The sequence below is a fragment of the Microtus oregoni genome, unplaced genomic scaffold, assembly GCF_018167655.1.
Source record: "Microtus oregoni isolate MIOR12 unplaced genomic scaffold, Mior012 000009F_ref0000495, whole genome shotgun sequence".
Classification (NCBI taxonomy): Eukaryota; Metazoa; Chordata; class Mammalia; order Rodentia; family Cricetidae; genus Microtus; species Microtus oregoni.
In genome coordinates, this window is record NW_024543068.1 from 16,280,979 (window position 1) to 16,296,113 (window position 15,135).

At 42.9% G+C, this 15,135-nt stretch overlaps 1 protein-coding gene across 2 annotated transcripts in view; it reads right to left on the minus strand.

Annotated features, from left to right (window-relative positions):
• The window catches only part of Smoc1 (SPARC related modular calcium binding 1), a 164,283-nt gene that overhangs the window by 65,250 nt on the left and 83,898 nt on the right, over positions 1 to 15,135 (minus strand). For both annotated transcript variants that reach the window (XM_041658828.1, XM_041658827.1), the window contains exons 2-3: positions 14,456 to 14,621; positions 13,096 to 13,208 (exon numbers count right to left, since the gene is read on the minus strand). In XM_041658828.1, the coding sequence (XP_041514762.1) occupies positions 13,096 to 13,208; positions 14,456 to 14,621 (279 nt within the window). The remainder of the gene's footprint in view (positions 1 to 13,095; positions 13,209 to 14,455; positions 14,622 to 15,135) is intronic.

Consider the following 15,135-nt stretch of genomic DNA (forward strand, 5'->3'; position numbering starts at 1 on the left):
AGAATAAAGCAATCACCAAGAAGAAATTATAGCTCTTGAGACCTCTGTTTTCAGGAAAAGTCAATATATGCACTGACACAGCTTATATATGCACTGCTGGGAAGAGCAGTAGTTAGAATGAGTGGAAAATGGGGAAAGTCGTCTCCGGAATTTATTAAGAAAAATTGTTCCTGGAACAGGGAGCTCAAAGGTGAGAAATAAAACACGCCATTTCACCTTGAAGCAACATAATGCAAGGTTTTCATTTTTAATGATATTAAAAATATAATCAATGCAAAAATTGAAATACCTTGCCACTGTACCTGATAATTGTCACTCATAATTGTCACACCCCTGCTGAATATTACAGAAAGCAATTTGGGATGCTTGTGTTAAATGGCTTAAAGAGCAAACGTCCTGGACTGGGGGAGGGTGTGTCTCAGCTGGTGGAGTTCTTGCCTAGCGTGCATACGACCTGGGTTTGATTCCCCAGGACCCCATAAAAATGGGTGTGGTGGCAAATGCCTGTAGTCCCAGCACACCACTCCTGATGTGGAGGCAAGAGGTTCAGAAGTTCAAGGTCACCCATTCAATATCGTTTTCAGGTACATTGCCAGTTCCAGGCCCAGCCTAGGCTATGAAGATCCTGACTAAAAAACAAACAAGCAAAAGACACACACACACACACACACACATGCATGCACACGCGCGCGCGCACACACACATGCACACACACACACACACACACACACACACACACACACACTACCAGAAGGAATTTTCAGTTTCCCCTTCTTGACACAACAAAACCGCACAGAACACACAGACTACAAAGGCCAACTGCTCCTATTCACTAATCTACACACAGCACAGAGAAGAGCCTCATTCAAGTCCTTACACTGAGCCAACCTGCTCAGTAAATCCTCAATTTTTTTATTTTCTATAATTTAATCTCCACTCTTGCATAAGTGTCTCATGATGCCTTTCCTTCTGTCTGTTAGTTGCTCAGTCAGGTTTAAGACTGCTGAGCCTGTTTCTCCACCCAGGCTACCGCAAGGCATTCCTTGCTATCTATTCATTCATGTCTCTCATACTTCCCCTCTCTTCTCTACATTTCGTTCTCTTCTTTTTGATCTTTACATCCACTTCATTTTACTTCTTAGCCTCTCATAGCTCTAGCAAACTCTAAAATGAAGACCCTAATAGTGCCCCAACTTTCTCTTTCTAACTACTTTTCCCATCTTATTCTTTTCAAAGTTAATCTATAACATATAATCCCTATTCTCATTCATTTTACTTCCATCCTGATCATAATCTTATTTACTAAAATCTGAGACTACTCCGTGCTATCCTTGTTGTTTATCCTGGTGCAGGATAAACAAACATTGACTACTACAATATTTGCAGAGAGGTATATCCAGCTACTATGGCTGTTCTTAGTTACTATTCTATCCAGGGAACAACAAAGTTCACAGCAGGCACCCAGAGCTCCTGAACTCAGGAAATTATTTTCTGAGCTACATTATCAATTTCACCAAGTCCAAGTCCCAATTGAGCATCACAAATACTTCAACTGAAAGAATATAACATTAAAAAGTAAAGAAAATATATCAAGCAATGAAATATCCCCAGATATGTAAATCCCAACACAATAAGATAAGAAACACAAAACACCAAAAAAGTAGAACTCTTCTGAAAATTACTAACCCTACAGTGATTGCATATAGGAGGAGTGAAGTAAATGAAATCCCAGACAGAGAACTCAAAATAAGAACTATCAGTAAAGAAATCAGAAGGCGGAATAAGTTCTTCATCAAGAATACAAGCAAACAGCTGAATAAAACAGTGAAGGTCATGTAAGACCTGAAGAGGAATCCAACCAAAGAAACACTGAAGGAAAAACTATCTAAAACACCAAAAGAAAACCAGGAAATGTGAAAAATGTCATGGGCAGCCTCGGCAACAGATGGGTCAAGACAAGCATAGAATACCTTATCTGAAGACAAGATGAAAGACTGGCACAATCAAACAACAAGAAGGAGAAAATATTGAGAAGATACCCATGGGAAAGATTCTGAAATACCAGGTCCAAGAGCAATAAGCAGAGAAGAGGGAAAATCTCACTCTACAGGAATAGAACATGAATCACAGCAAAATTTGCCAGAGTGAGGAAGGAGATGTCCATCCAGATACGGAAGGCATTTAGGACACCAAACAGGCAAGACCATGAAGAACCTCTCCTCATTATGTTATAATAAAAACACTAAATATACAGAACAAAGAAAGCCGCAAGAAAGAAGCACCAAGCAACACAGAAAGGAGGCCCCTCGTAATAGCTACAGATTACTCAGCTGAAACTGCAAAGGATGGAGGGTTTGGAGTGATGGATTTCAAGTTCTGAAAGACAACAGCCAACCCAGCCTATTATACCCAGCAAAGCTATCTGTCATAATTGAAGAAAAATTAAAACAGATTAAAGGAATTAATGACACTCGGCTAGCCCTACATAAGATACTTGACTCAGAGTGAAAAAAAAAAACCGGGGAGGCGGTGGCGGGTGGGAGGTGGTGGTGGGGAAGAGACAGAAATCTTTAATAAATAAACAAATTTTAAAAAAAAACCCACAGGCCCATTCATGAGGCCACAGGAAAGAATAAGCCATATTAGAATAACAGCTAAGCAAGGGATGAAGAGAGAAAAATCAAATACTATAAAATCAACAAAATGACAAAAAAAATCAACGCACACTATTAAATAATAACACTGAATAGTAACAGTCTGAATTCACAATCAAAAAACACAGACTAGCAGATGGGGTTTTTAAAAAACAAGATCTACTTGCTGCTGCCAAGAAATGGGTCCTACCATAAAAGACAGATAATACATTAGGGTGAAAGGATAGAAAAAGGTATTTCAGGCAAATGGACCTAGGAAACAGGTAGGTGTCATTGTTCTATCGAAAAAAAAAATAGGCTTTTAAAAAAACTAAAAAGAGAAGGTCACTTTGCACTGATTAAGGGAATATCCATCAAGAGAGCACCATAATTCTAAACACATATGTCTAGAACACAGTGCACCTAATTTCATAAAACAAATACCATTACATGTAGTTACAAGTTAATCCCAGTACAGCAGTAGTAGGGGGCTTCAACACCCCAACTCTCTCCAACTGACAGGTCTTCTCAACAGTAATAAAAGAGAACTATATTAATTAAAGGATATCATAAATCAAAGAGACTTACAGAAATCTACAGAACATTCCATCTAAACACTGCAGATTACACACTTTTCTTGGCAGCCCATGGAACTTACTCAAAATAGATCACAAATCAAGTCTTAACAGCAAGCAAAACCCTAGAGCATACACAAACTCACAGAAACTAAACAAGACACTATTGAAAGAGAATTGGGTTCTTGACGAAATCAAGAAGAAAATGTTTAAATTCCTGGAATCAAATGAAAATGAAACCACAGTATACTGAAATCTGTGGGACACAATAAAAACAGCTCATGAAGAAAGTTCATAGGTCTAAGCGCCTACATTAAGAAATCAGGAGTTGGATAAAGTCACTCAGTACTTAGGCATACATAAAGACCCTCTTTATACATAGAGCAGTGGTTCTCAACCTATGAGTTGTGACTCTACAGGGGCTGCATATCAGATATCCTACATATCATATATTTACATTACAATTCGTAACAGTAGTAAAATTACAGTTATGAAGTAGCAACAAAATAATTTTATGGCTGGGGGTCACCAAAACATGAGGAACTGTATTAAAGGGTCACAGCATTAGGAAGGGTGAGAACTTCTGAATAAGGGGACAATGACCTTAAGGGAGTGGAGATACAAAGGGGGAAAGGAAAGTAAAAAGAAATGGGTTTAAGTACGAACCCTAAGGATGTTGGAGAACGTCTTCCAAAAACCTACTATTTTATAAGCTTCATACATATAAATACATATATTTAATATATTAAACTGTATTTTTAATTGGAGTTACCACACACAAAGGAGTCTGTTTATTCAAAAGTCATAGGCTGACCAATAGAAAACACAGCACCAAACTGGGAATACCTTCCCTCCAGTAGTAGGACAGAGGTGCCCCAAACCCCAAAATCAGCAGGTAGAAAGAAATCATTAAGATCAGGGCAGCAGGCAACAAAATGGAAACAAAGCAAAGACAGACTCAAAGACTCAGTGAAATTAAATCTATTCTCTGACAATATAAACAATGTTGACAAATTCTTGGCCAAACTAAGCAAAAGGGAGCAAGGAAAAACTCAAATTAATAAAATTAGAGATGAGAGGAGAACTATTACAACAGATATCATTGAAATTTAGGAAGTCATTAGATCTTACCTTAAAAATATATATTCCTCTAAACTGGAAAATCTAAAAGAAATAGATGAATCTCTAGGTGACTATTAAATAACCAATGAAACAATGCTGCCATGAACATAGTTGAGCATATACTTTTGTTGTATGATAGGGACTCTCTTGGGTATATTCCCAAGAGTGGTATAGCTGGATCCAGGGGTAGGTTGATCCCGAATTTCCTGAGAAACCGAAACACTGCTTTCCAGAGTGGTTGCACAAGTTTGCATTCCCACCAGCAATAGGTGAGTGTACCCCTTTCTCCACAACCTCTCCAGCAAAGGCTATCATTGGTGTTTTTTTTTTTTTTTAAATGGGAGCACCGGACAGAAATCTCAAGGTCCAAATCAGGAGCAGAAGGAGAGGGAGCACGAGCAAAGAACTCAGGACCACGAGGGGTGCACCCACACACTAAGACAATGGGGATGTTCTATTGGGAACTCACCAAGGCCAGCTGGCCTAGGTCTAAAAAAGCATGGGATATATCCGGACTAGCTGAACATAGCGGACAATGAGGAATACTGAGAATTCAAGAACAATCACAGTGGGTTTTTGATCCTACTGCACGTACTGGCTTTGTGGGAGCCTAGGCAGTTTGGATGCTCACCTTACGAGACCTGGATAGAGGTGGGCAGTCCTTGGGCTTCCCACAGGTCAGGGAACCCTGATTGCTCTTCGAGCAGATGAGGGAGGGGGACTTGATCCGGGGAGGGAAAGGGGAAGCGGTTGCGGGGACGAGGCAGAAATCCTTAATAAATAAATAAATTTAAAATAAAATAAAATAAAATAAATAAATAAGAAATAAATAAAAAATAAATAAATAACCAATGAAATGAAATAACCAAATGAAACCAACACAAGATGAGCAGTTTCAACATATCTATAATATGAAATGAGACTGAAGCAGGAATGAAAAAAATCTCCCAAGTAAAGAAGCCCAGGCCCAGGTGGACTCACTGATGAATATCACCAGACCTTCATAGAACTAACACCAATACTTCTCAAACTATCCCATAAAACTAGAAAGGAAGAAACACTCCCAAACTCTTCTGACAGAGTTAGTATTGCCCTGGTACCAAAAGCATATAAAGATGAAGCAAAAAAAAAAAAAAAAAAAAAAAAAGAAAAGAAAAAAGAAAGGAAGGAAGGAAGGACTATAACTTTCCTGATGAACATAGATGCAAAAATTCTCAAAAAAAAAAGCCTGAAACTAAGATTATTCACCATGGTTTTATTGTCTAGAATTGACTTTATTCTAGAGCTATAAAATGATTTGGATATATGTAATGTCAATAAACGTTATAAGGTACATAAGTGAACTCAAGGACAGATACCATATGGTCGTCTCAATAGACATGGAAAAGACTTCTGACAAAATCCAACATCCCTTCATGTTAAAAGTCCTGAAAAACTCAGAATATAACTCAACATAACAAAAGCTACATGTGACAAACCTATAGCCAACTTTATCTCAGTGGAAAAAATTGAAAGCATTTCCACTAAAATCAGAAACAAGGGCACTGTCTCTGATTTTATTTGGTACAGTATTAGAGTCTTAGCTAGAACAATAAGATAAAAAAAAGCAAATAGAGATACAAATAAGAAAGGAAGAAGTTAGAGCAGATGATGATGTGATCCTACACTAAAAAGACCCTGAAGATTCAGTCAGAAAACTCTTAGAGCAGATAAACAGTTCAGCAAAATGTCAGGATATAAAATTTAATACACAAAAAGCAGCAGCTTTCCTATATACCAATGACAAACATACTAAGAAAGAAATAAGAAAATAATTTCATTTGTAATGGTTTCAAAAAATTTAACAAGGAATAAAAGATGTAAAATATCTCTACAATGAAACTTTTAAAACACTGAAGAAAGAAATTGAGGAAGAGCCAGGATGTAAGAAGGCCTCCATGTTCATGGATAAGTAGAATCAGTATTACAAAAATGTCCATCCTCCCAAAAGCAAGGTACATATCCAAAACAATCAGATCAAAATTTTACTGTACTTTTTCACTATCTGAAAGCTCATTTGAACAGACAAAATACCCCAGGCAGTTAAAGCCATGCTGCTTAAAAATAATACAGCTGGAGGACTCACCATACCTGATTGCAAGCTATACTCCAGAGCTATGGCAATAAAAAACAGCATGGCAGGGAGGGAGGGAGGAAGGGAAGGAGGGAGGGAGGGAAGAAAGAGGATACGAAGGTGGGAATGGCCATGTTGAAGGGCCTAAAGGGAGCATGAGGGGGGTGGTTGAGGTGGATATGATCAAGATGCATTGGGTGTGTGCATTAAGTTGTCAAAGAACAAGTAAAAATAATATTTAAAAATAAGACAAAATAGACCTTCTTTTGGCCCAGTACATACCTTCCAAAAATCTTATCCCTGATTTTCCAGGATTCATCCCATTATACAAAGAAATAAAAATATAGCAGTTTTTTTTAAGAGGCAAGCCATATGCAACTTAACTAAAAGGAGGCTCACAATATAACTAAAGAAATGTTATAAAATAATGTATACTATTGTACTACTTTGTCCTAAATAATGACAAATTACTTCATAAACCAAAAGGTCCAGAGGGTCACAGACTTAACAGTTTCTATTTTAGGAGGATGCGATCTCTCATTTTATCTTCCTGCCCTATGTATTTCTGTATCATTGGTTCTCAGAGTGTAATAAGCTTCCTTTAAAAAACGCTACTGTTTAGAAAAGAATTCAACATTCTTTTTCAACATAACTATGAAAGAATTCTTTTAGGAAATAATTAAACACCCACGCATATACACATATATCTCTACAACACATATTTTACGGCAGACGATGATGGGTTTGGCCATAATTTGTCTAGACAATCCTCTGGTATTAAACATTTAGGTCAGTTCCAAGTTTTTGCTAAAAACAAAATGGGAAATCCTTTGCCCCTAAACATTTTCAGAAATTTAAAATTATTTCCTTGGGAAAAAATTTTAAAAATAAAATTATTTCCTTGGAATAAATTCCTAGAAGTAAAATTGCAAGCTCCAAATGTGAGCCCATTTAAGACTTCTGACCCTATTGCAAAAGGATCCCATTACAAAACAGGTGCCAGTTGACTTTCCCAATAGCAGTATAGGGGTAAACCATTTCCCTCCATTCAATCCTGAATGCTGCTGGCTTCTCCCATTGTTATAAGTTTGGCACACAAAATGATCCACCTCTCTCTCTCTCTCACTTCCTCTCCCCCCCATATGTGTGTGTGTGAGTGTGTGTGTGTGTGTGTGTGTGTGTGTGTGTGTGTGTGTGTTCCTGTTGGGTATATATGTGTGAGTCAGGTCAGTTCTGTACTGGGTAGTTTTATGTCATTTTGACACAAGCTAAAGTCATCTGAGAGGAGAGGAGAGAAACCACCTCCATAAGATTAGGTTGTAGGCAAGCCTGTGGGGCATTTTCTTGATTAGTGATTGATTTAGGAGGGCCTGGCCCATTGTGGGTGGTGCCATTCCTGGGCTGGTGGTCCTGGGTTCTATTAGAAAGCAGGTTGAGCAAACTATGAGAAGCAAGCCAGGAAGCAGCACCCCTCTGTGGCCTCTGCATCAGTTCCTGCCTCCAGGTTCCTCACCAATTTGAGTTTTTCTGTCCTGATTTCCTTTGATAAGGAACAATGCTATGGAAGTGGAAGTCAAATAAACCCTTTCCTCCCCAGGTCGCTTTGGTCACAGTGTTTCTTCACAGCGATAGAAACCCAAATTAAAACAGATCTCTTCTGCCTTGCCTTTTGAGATAGGGTCCTTTGTTGATCCTACTCTTGCTGAGTAGGTCGGGCTGGCCAGCCAGCGAGTCTTAGGGACCCTTCCTCTGCTGCCGTCCCAGGGCAAGAATTACCAGTGCGCCATCATGCCCTGCTTTTCATCTGGGTTCCTGGGAGCAAATTTGGGTCCTCATGCTTCCAAAGCAAGTGCTTTATTCACGTAGCCGTCTCCCCAACACTGTCCTCACTTGATTGATATACTTTAATACTTAATATTAATTATTTTAATTATATAATTAATGAGTAGAGAAGATTACATCATTCATATATTCACTTATTGGCCATTTTCATTTTTTTTATGGTGGTACCAGAGACTGAACCCAGGGCCTGATGCGTGGAGCAAATGCCTTCATCACGTGACCTCCCAGCCTTGGTTACAGGCTGTTGCCTTATCGCTCATACCTTCCTTGTTGGTATCTCTTGACCGCATTTCACTAGGGTTTTTTCCTTTCCAATTGCAAGTGATACCTATATAAGACCAGTTCTTTGTCATTAAGGTTAATGTGTATCATTTCCTTTCAGCTTAAGGTGTTTGTAAGAAAAAATGTAGCTGGTTGTGGTGGTGCATGCCTTGTTAAAGAAGGCAGAGGCGGGAGGATCGCAAGTTCAAGGTCAGCCTGGGCTACACATTTAAAAAAATTAATTTGTGTTTGTTTTCTCATTAACGAAATGCATCCTGAATTCTAGTCAATAGACTCCTACGAGGACTTTAAAAAATAAACCTCCAGCTACACACACACAATCTTTACTTGTGTTACTTTCTCACGTGGCTTGCTATCTTTTCTGCATAAGGCAGGGGTCACATTTTTTAATCCCTCATAGCAACCAGCACATAGCCCAAAACACAGTAGATCTCAGAACGCCTGCCTGCCTGGAATAAAAAGATATTGTGTCTGGAGATTTGCTTTGAAGAAACTCAGTTTGGGATGGGAGATGAAAATGGGGCAAAGATGAAACAGAATTGGCCATGTGTCGGTCATTGTTGAAAGTGGTGATGGGTACATGGAGCTCATTATACTGTTATGCCTCCTCTTTTGTACTTTTTTAAAATTTCCATAATCAAAGGGCTTTTTTTTAAATGTGTGTTTGATTGATTGGGCAACAAGAGAGGGAACTTGCGGGCTAACAATGGGGGGTGAAAATGAAATGCATGTGCAAGGCCGCTTCTGCACGAAACCAGCCCGAGAGGAGCCCTGAAGTTAATCTGCTGGAGGACAAACCCCTTCCAGCTCAGTGACCTCAAACTGCTGCTCTCTCCCTCCAAAACCCAGCCCTTCTTTATACAAAGGCGCTAATAACTACGGAGAAAAGGCTGCCGTGAAGATGGGCGAGTATAAAACCCTGGCTGGCACCAGCACACTCAACAGTGACCATCATTGTCATTCGGTGATGAATGACGCTTGGCAAACTCCCGCCAGCACTTCCTGATGGTGGCAATTCAACTCCCGGTCACCACAGATTTCAGCTAAACCACTTGGGCAGTGGACAAACACTTGACAGAGACCTTGGTAGGGACAGACAGATACTAGGAATTATGTCCCCAGTACCCAGAGAAGAAATAAGACACCACCACCATAAAGGACAAAGCCTGGAGCAACTGATTTCACTCCAGGTCCCCAAAGAGCTGAACCCCACATCTCAACGATGCATTCAAGAAACCAGAGAGACAAACCACTTCCAAAACAGGTTTGAATTTTTGAACATATACTGACATCATCCGGGGGGTGGGGGGGAGGTGAGAAGGTTCATTAAAGTGCTTCAATCTTGCAAGTACAAGGTCCTAAGTTTGACCACAGGGCCTACATAAAAAGGCTAGACACAGTGACATGCCCTTGTGACCCCAATGCTGTAGGGGCAGAGAGATAAGCAGATCCAAGGGCTTACAGGCCAGCCTAAGCTAACTGGTGAGTTCCAGGCCAGTGAGAAACTGCCTCAAAACCCAAGGTGGATGTTTCCAATAAGAACAACACCCAAGGTTTCCTCTGACCTGCACACACGCATGCATGTACAACCATACATACCTGTGCTTGCACACACACATGCCCAAAAAACACAGACATAACCATGCACACGTATACCTGCCCAAACACATAAACACATACTCGCAAAAATACTTGTGTCTGAATGGGAACCTCAGAGTTAGATTTCATGGTCTAGGACTGCCCTAAGTACAGCGATGAACATGTAACATCTCTGCTGTAAACAAAGATGAGCCGTCCATGTGTGAGTTGAGGTTGGGTGTAGTGAGGAAAGAGGACAAGGGGAGACAAAGGAAGAAGCCACAGAGTCCCCATATGAGCCTCATTAACGCTAACTCAGTCATGTGGCCTCCAGCTGTGCCTCATGCCAGATAAAGCCAGTCCTCACCGAGTCCCACCATTCTCTCCTTGTTCTTCAGGAGAGTGACATCTGTAACAATTCCCAGGACCACGGAATGCTACTAACTCCAGGAAACATACATGCCAATATCGTAAGGAATATTAGAGCAATGGAGCTTGTCTCTGGGCTTTGGTCTTAGGGGGATAAAAGGAGCTGGTTGAGTGATGATGGGCCATGGGGGAAGGAGACAGGCACCTCTCTCACAGTGCTCATCCCAGTGGCTGAATCGCACTTAGAACGGCAGTTCTTTCTGTGAAGTTACTGCAGCATCTTTGATGCGGGGGAGGAGGGAGATACTTCCATTTAATCACTCGAGCCGGGAAGATCTACTGCCTGGCTGTCGAGCTGTCCGCCAAGGTGAGCCAGCCTGAACTGTGGACACATGGCAGTGCTTAGCCTGTCACAGGAGCAAGGGATACCTGACAGTCTGCACTCCAGGGCGCTCTCATTTAGCAAGTCAGCCTGGACTAATCTGCAAGTTCCTTTCCTTAAGCAAACACCACCTGGTAGGGCCTGGCCTCACCAGAACAAAAGCTGGCCAGTGGCTGTCTGTCATGAGACAGCAAACACTTCAGAATCAGGAGGGCAGAGGTCAACCACTCCCATAAGCAACACATTCAGGACTACAGGAGCCTGCAGATGGGAGAGAGCAGCTGCACCCAGCTCCGCCCCCGCCCCCGCTCCCCATCACCTTTCTCCTGTAGGTCTCAGCCCAAAATGATTTCCCCTCTGAGGGTATGGCTTCTCAGATGCACTTTCAAATACAGACAGAGGTCACCACCTTCTTTTTACTAGAACAAATAGCAAACTTCAAAATTGATTTTAAAATAAAAGGGGGGGGGGCTCATGAATCTCCAAGCTTGGGAAGCTTTACCCAAAGGTTTTGGGTGCCCTCTCCCACTCTTAAGTAGTGCCGGCCATGAGATCTTGGGGAGATCTAAGTTGGAGACCCACAGCAGAGATGGGAATCACAAGGACGCTGGTAAATGCTTACATGACGCCCATATGTTCCAAGTATTTCCCTTGTGTTAGCTCATTTAATCCTCTTCACAGCCTTACAAGGGAAGTGGAATAATAACCACTAATAATAGTAATATGTCATGCAGAACATAAGAGTAATATATAATGCTCATGACATCATAATAATGTATCACATATGTATAACATAACAATCGTGCAGATAATCGTCTCTGTTTTTTTCAGATAAGCACCCTGAGAACCTAGGTAACTTGTCTATGTGAGCTGGCCTCCAGCCCAGACAGTCAGCCCCAACCAGGTAAGGGCACCAACCACGGCCCTAGACTATATCTTCCTGGTGCGCTCCTCAGAGTCTCCTCTGGGTCTGCCAGTTCAGAGAGCAGCAGAACATAGAGATCTTTGGATGTGCTCTGGGCTTGAACCCAGCTCTCCCCTCCAAGGCATGACGGTGCATTCATCTTCCATAAATAGGGATAATGACGCTACCTCCCATGGCTGTGCAAAGCTTTAAACAGGAAGTCAAAACAAGTACCTCACCCAGGGCTGATGGCCAAGGTCACTTTATCCCTGTGCTCTCTCCAGCCTTGCTCTCCAGACTGGTTACAGGTTTCAGTCAACTGAGAAACATTAACAATGTAGAAGTCCAACCCCCACCAATCATCTCTCTATGTTACTACCCAAGAGGGTATTGGTCTGAAATCAATAATGCCCTAGACCTCACCAAGAAGTGAAATCTGAAGCCCCTTTGACCATCCCCACCCTGTGTCCCCCCCCCCCCCGCCCCCATCCAGACTTACAGAGAAGCTTTTAAAACCCAAAGTTGTCACTTCTAACTCTGAAAGGGTAGATTCCCTCTAAACGGATCAGAGGACCCTGAGGTGAGGGGCGTGGCAGGCACAGGGACAAATCTCCAACCTGACTAAGTTTACTGTGTCTTGTGGCTCTCCCTACTCCAGGGGCGCCCTAGGGAGCAGCCTAGAAGCTTTTTGAAGCTGTATCTTACCGTCCCACAGCTGCTACGAAATGTATCCTCCCCTGCTTTTATGCAAAGCACTAGACAGGAAACCAAGCCGGAGACGTTGGAACTACGGAAAGAGTATCTGAGCATCTCAGGGCGTGTGCTTGGAGCCCTGGCAGACTTCGTGCTCAAAGAGGGCGCTGTTTCATTCAAGGGGGTACATGACAAGAGTGTGTGGAGGGGCAGCAATAAATAGTGCAGGGAATACTGGGGTTGCCTGTAGAAACTGGCAGGGATGAGAGAAAATAATCAACCCATATTTGACAGAAGAGAAAAAAAAAAAAAGAAACGCAGGTCTGGCCCTCAGAAAAGACAGCCAGCAGGGAGGACGAGGACCCAGCCATACCAGTTTCCTGGCTCAGACTCCCATGCATCTTGTCAGGGCCCACTGCCAGTTGGCGCGAGGAGTGGCGTGGAGGGCCCACAAGGGGAAAGACAATACAGAAGGGAGCTGAAGAGCCACTCGCCCAGCCCTTGGCAGAAAGTGAAGGTGCCAAATGACCCTAGTGCTCTCTGGACATCCCCCTTCTGCCTAAGTCCAGCAAGCAACCCGAGAAACCCTTCTGAGACCTCACCTGCGTGAAGGAGCCGTCCTCACCACACTCTGGGACAAACACAGCCTCCTGAGGCTTCTTGGCCTGTTCCAAGGCCTGAGCCCTCTCCAGGCGACATTTGCTCTGGCCAGCATCTAAACGGGGAGAGGAGGACATCGTATGTTTCCCTTGGATTCCACACAGAAGCCAGGGCCCAAAATGGCTGCCCCATGGGAGGAACGCTGAGCAAAACCCTCCGCCTTGGGGAGGGGCGGCATGCTACCAGCCTGATCAGCAGTGAGAGCGCAGGGCCTGTGCCCAAGATGGCCACTCGAGCTCACCGTCCTCTTAATGCAATACCAGAAAAGTAGAAGAGAAGCAAGCATATTAGCCCAGGCTCTGCTTCTCTCTCTCTCTCTCTCTCTCTCTCTCTCTCTCTCTCTCTCTCTCTCCCTCTCTCTCTCTATCTCTCCCTCTCTCTCTCTCTCAAATGTCCCTTTGCCCATGAGGTGAGGGCTGGTTTCCATTTCCAGCCATTCTCCCAGGATTCTTCTAAAGCTAATAAATCCAGGAACTATGAGAGGAGTGTGGTGGTGCACATCTGTAATGCCAGTACTAGGAAGGCTCTGATGGAAGGCCTGGAGTCAACCTGGGCTACATAGTGAGTGTCAGGCTGGTCAGGGCTACACAGCAATGCTAGCACTCGCTTCTTGAGAAAAATCAAATGTCTGGGACAACCTGCTAGCCCTCTGCATTTCCTATGCTGGCTTTAAGCAATCGAGGGTCACAAGCTCAAATATCTACAGGACTCGGGAAAGCAACACAGATTATGTCTGAGTAGGATCACATGCAGAGCTCAGAAACCCGAAGGAGGATTGAGGATGGTAGCGAACCAGAAAGCAAGCTCCGCTCTAGGGACTGCAAGTGTCTCAGCTCTGGCTATGTGTTGCTTTGCTCCAACAAACCGGATAGTACCAGACCTGATGACTTTGGAAGAGAGGAACAGAAAGCCAGATTTGTTGCTGTCGTTGATCTCCCAATTTTATAAATGTTATCTCAAATACTTTCCATGCTTTAAAGCAGTCCAAAGAAAACACTTCCATGAACCAATGATTTGGAATCCCTACCCCAGGGCCAGCAGTAATGTACTGGGTCTCCATCTTGAAATAAAACCACAAACAAGACACTGGCCAGAGAGACCCTCGCTCCACACTGGTGGCAGTGTCTGAAGCAGGGAAGTGTTCATCTCTTCAGGCACCGCTCCCTTCCTCCCCTCACACTGATGGAAGACACAGAGGGACAGAAGAGTAAGCCAAAAGCATTCAAGCTTTCAATGAGGCTATCACGCCACAGGAGCTGCAGCCCCAGCTGGCATCCTTCGCAGCTCAGTGCGGTCACTCACCTTTGCATCTCCCTCGATGGACCACGCCCAGGGCTGGGTCCCGACACTTGGCTCTCTGGTACTCACACATGGATTCATAGGACCTGCCATCAGAGGCACAGATGGGTTTGGGTTGAGTCCTGGAGCAGTGGAGGTTGCACTGAGGATCACGGTCACTTATGAGAAACTACATCAAGAGAAAAAAAATGAAATGGCACAGAGGTTATTTTTGCAAGAAAAATAGGGAGAGACCCATGGCTTCCAGTATTGGCTTGTCCTTAGTAAGCAAATTCCAGATAAACCTTGCTATAAAATCCCAGAGATGCAGGAACCAAGCAGACACCAAATCTATCTGATGAAGCTTTCCTGTCACATCCTAAGGATAGCGAGGTCCATTGACTGCCCATAAACAGGCTGTGCCAAGGGATCCACATGCAGGATTTTGTCAGACTTCACAACTACCCTGACTTTGTGGATAAGGAAATAGCAGCCCGGAAAGGTGTGACTGGACCAATGTCATGCAGCATTGAAGAGTGGGGATCTCAGCCCAAGCCTAAATCTGTGGAAAATAAAATCAAAGTTGTGACCTGGAAGACCGTCATCCTCTCCACCCAAAGGCATGACTCTCGCAACCACTATTTAGTCTTTTCCTTAAAAGCAGATCTCAGTCTCCAATTTCTGTGCAGAAAACTTTATGTATT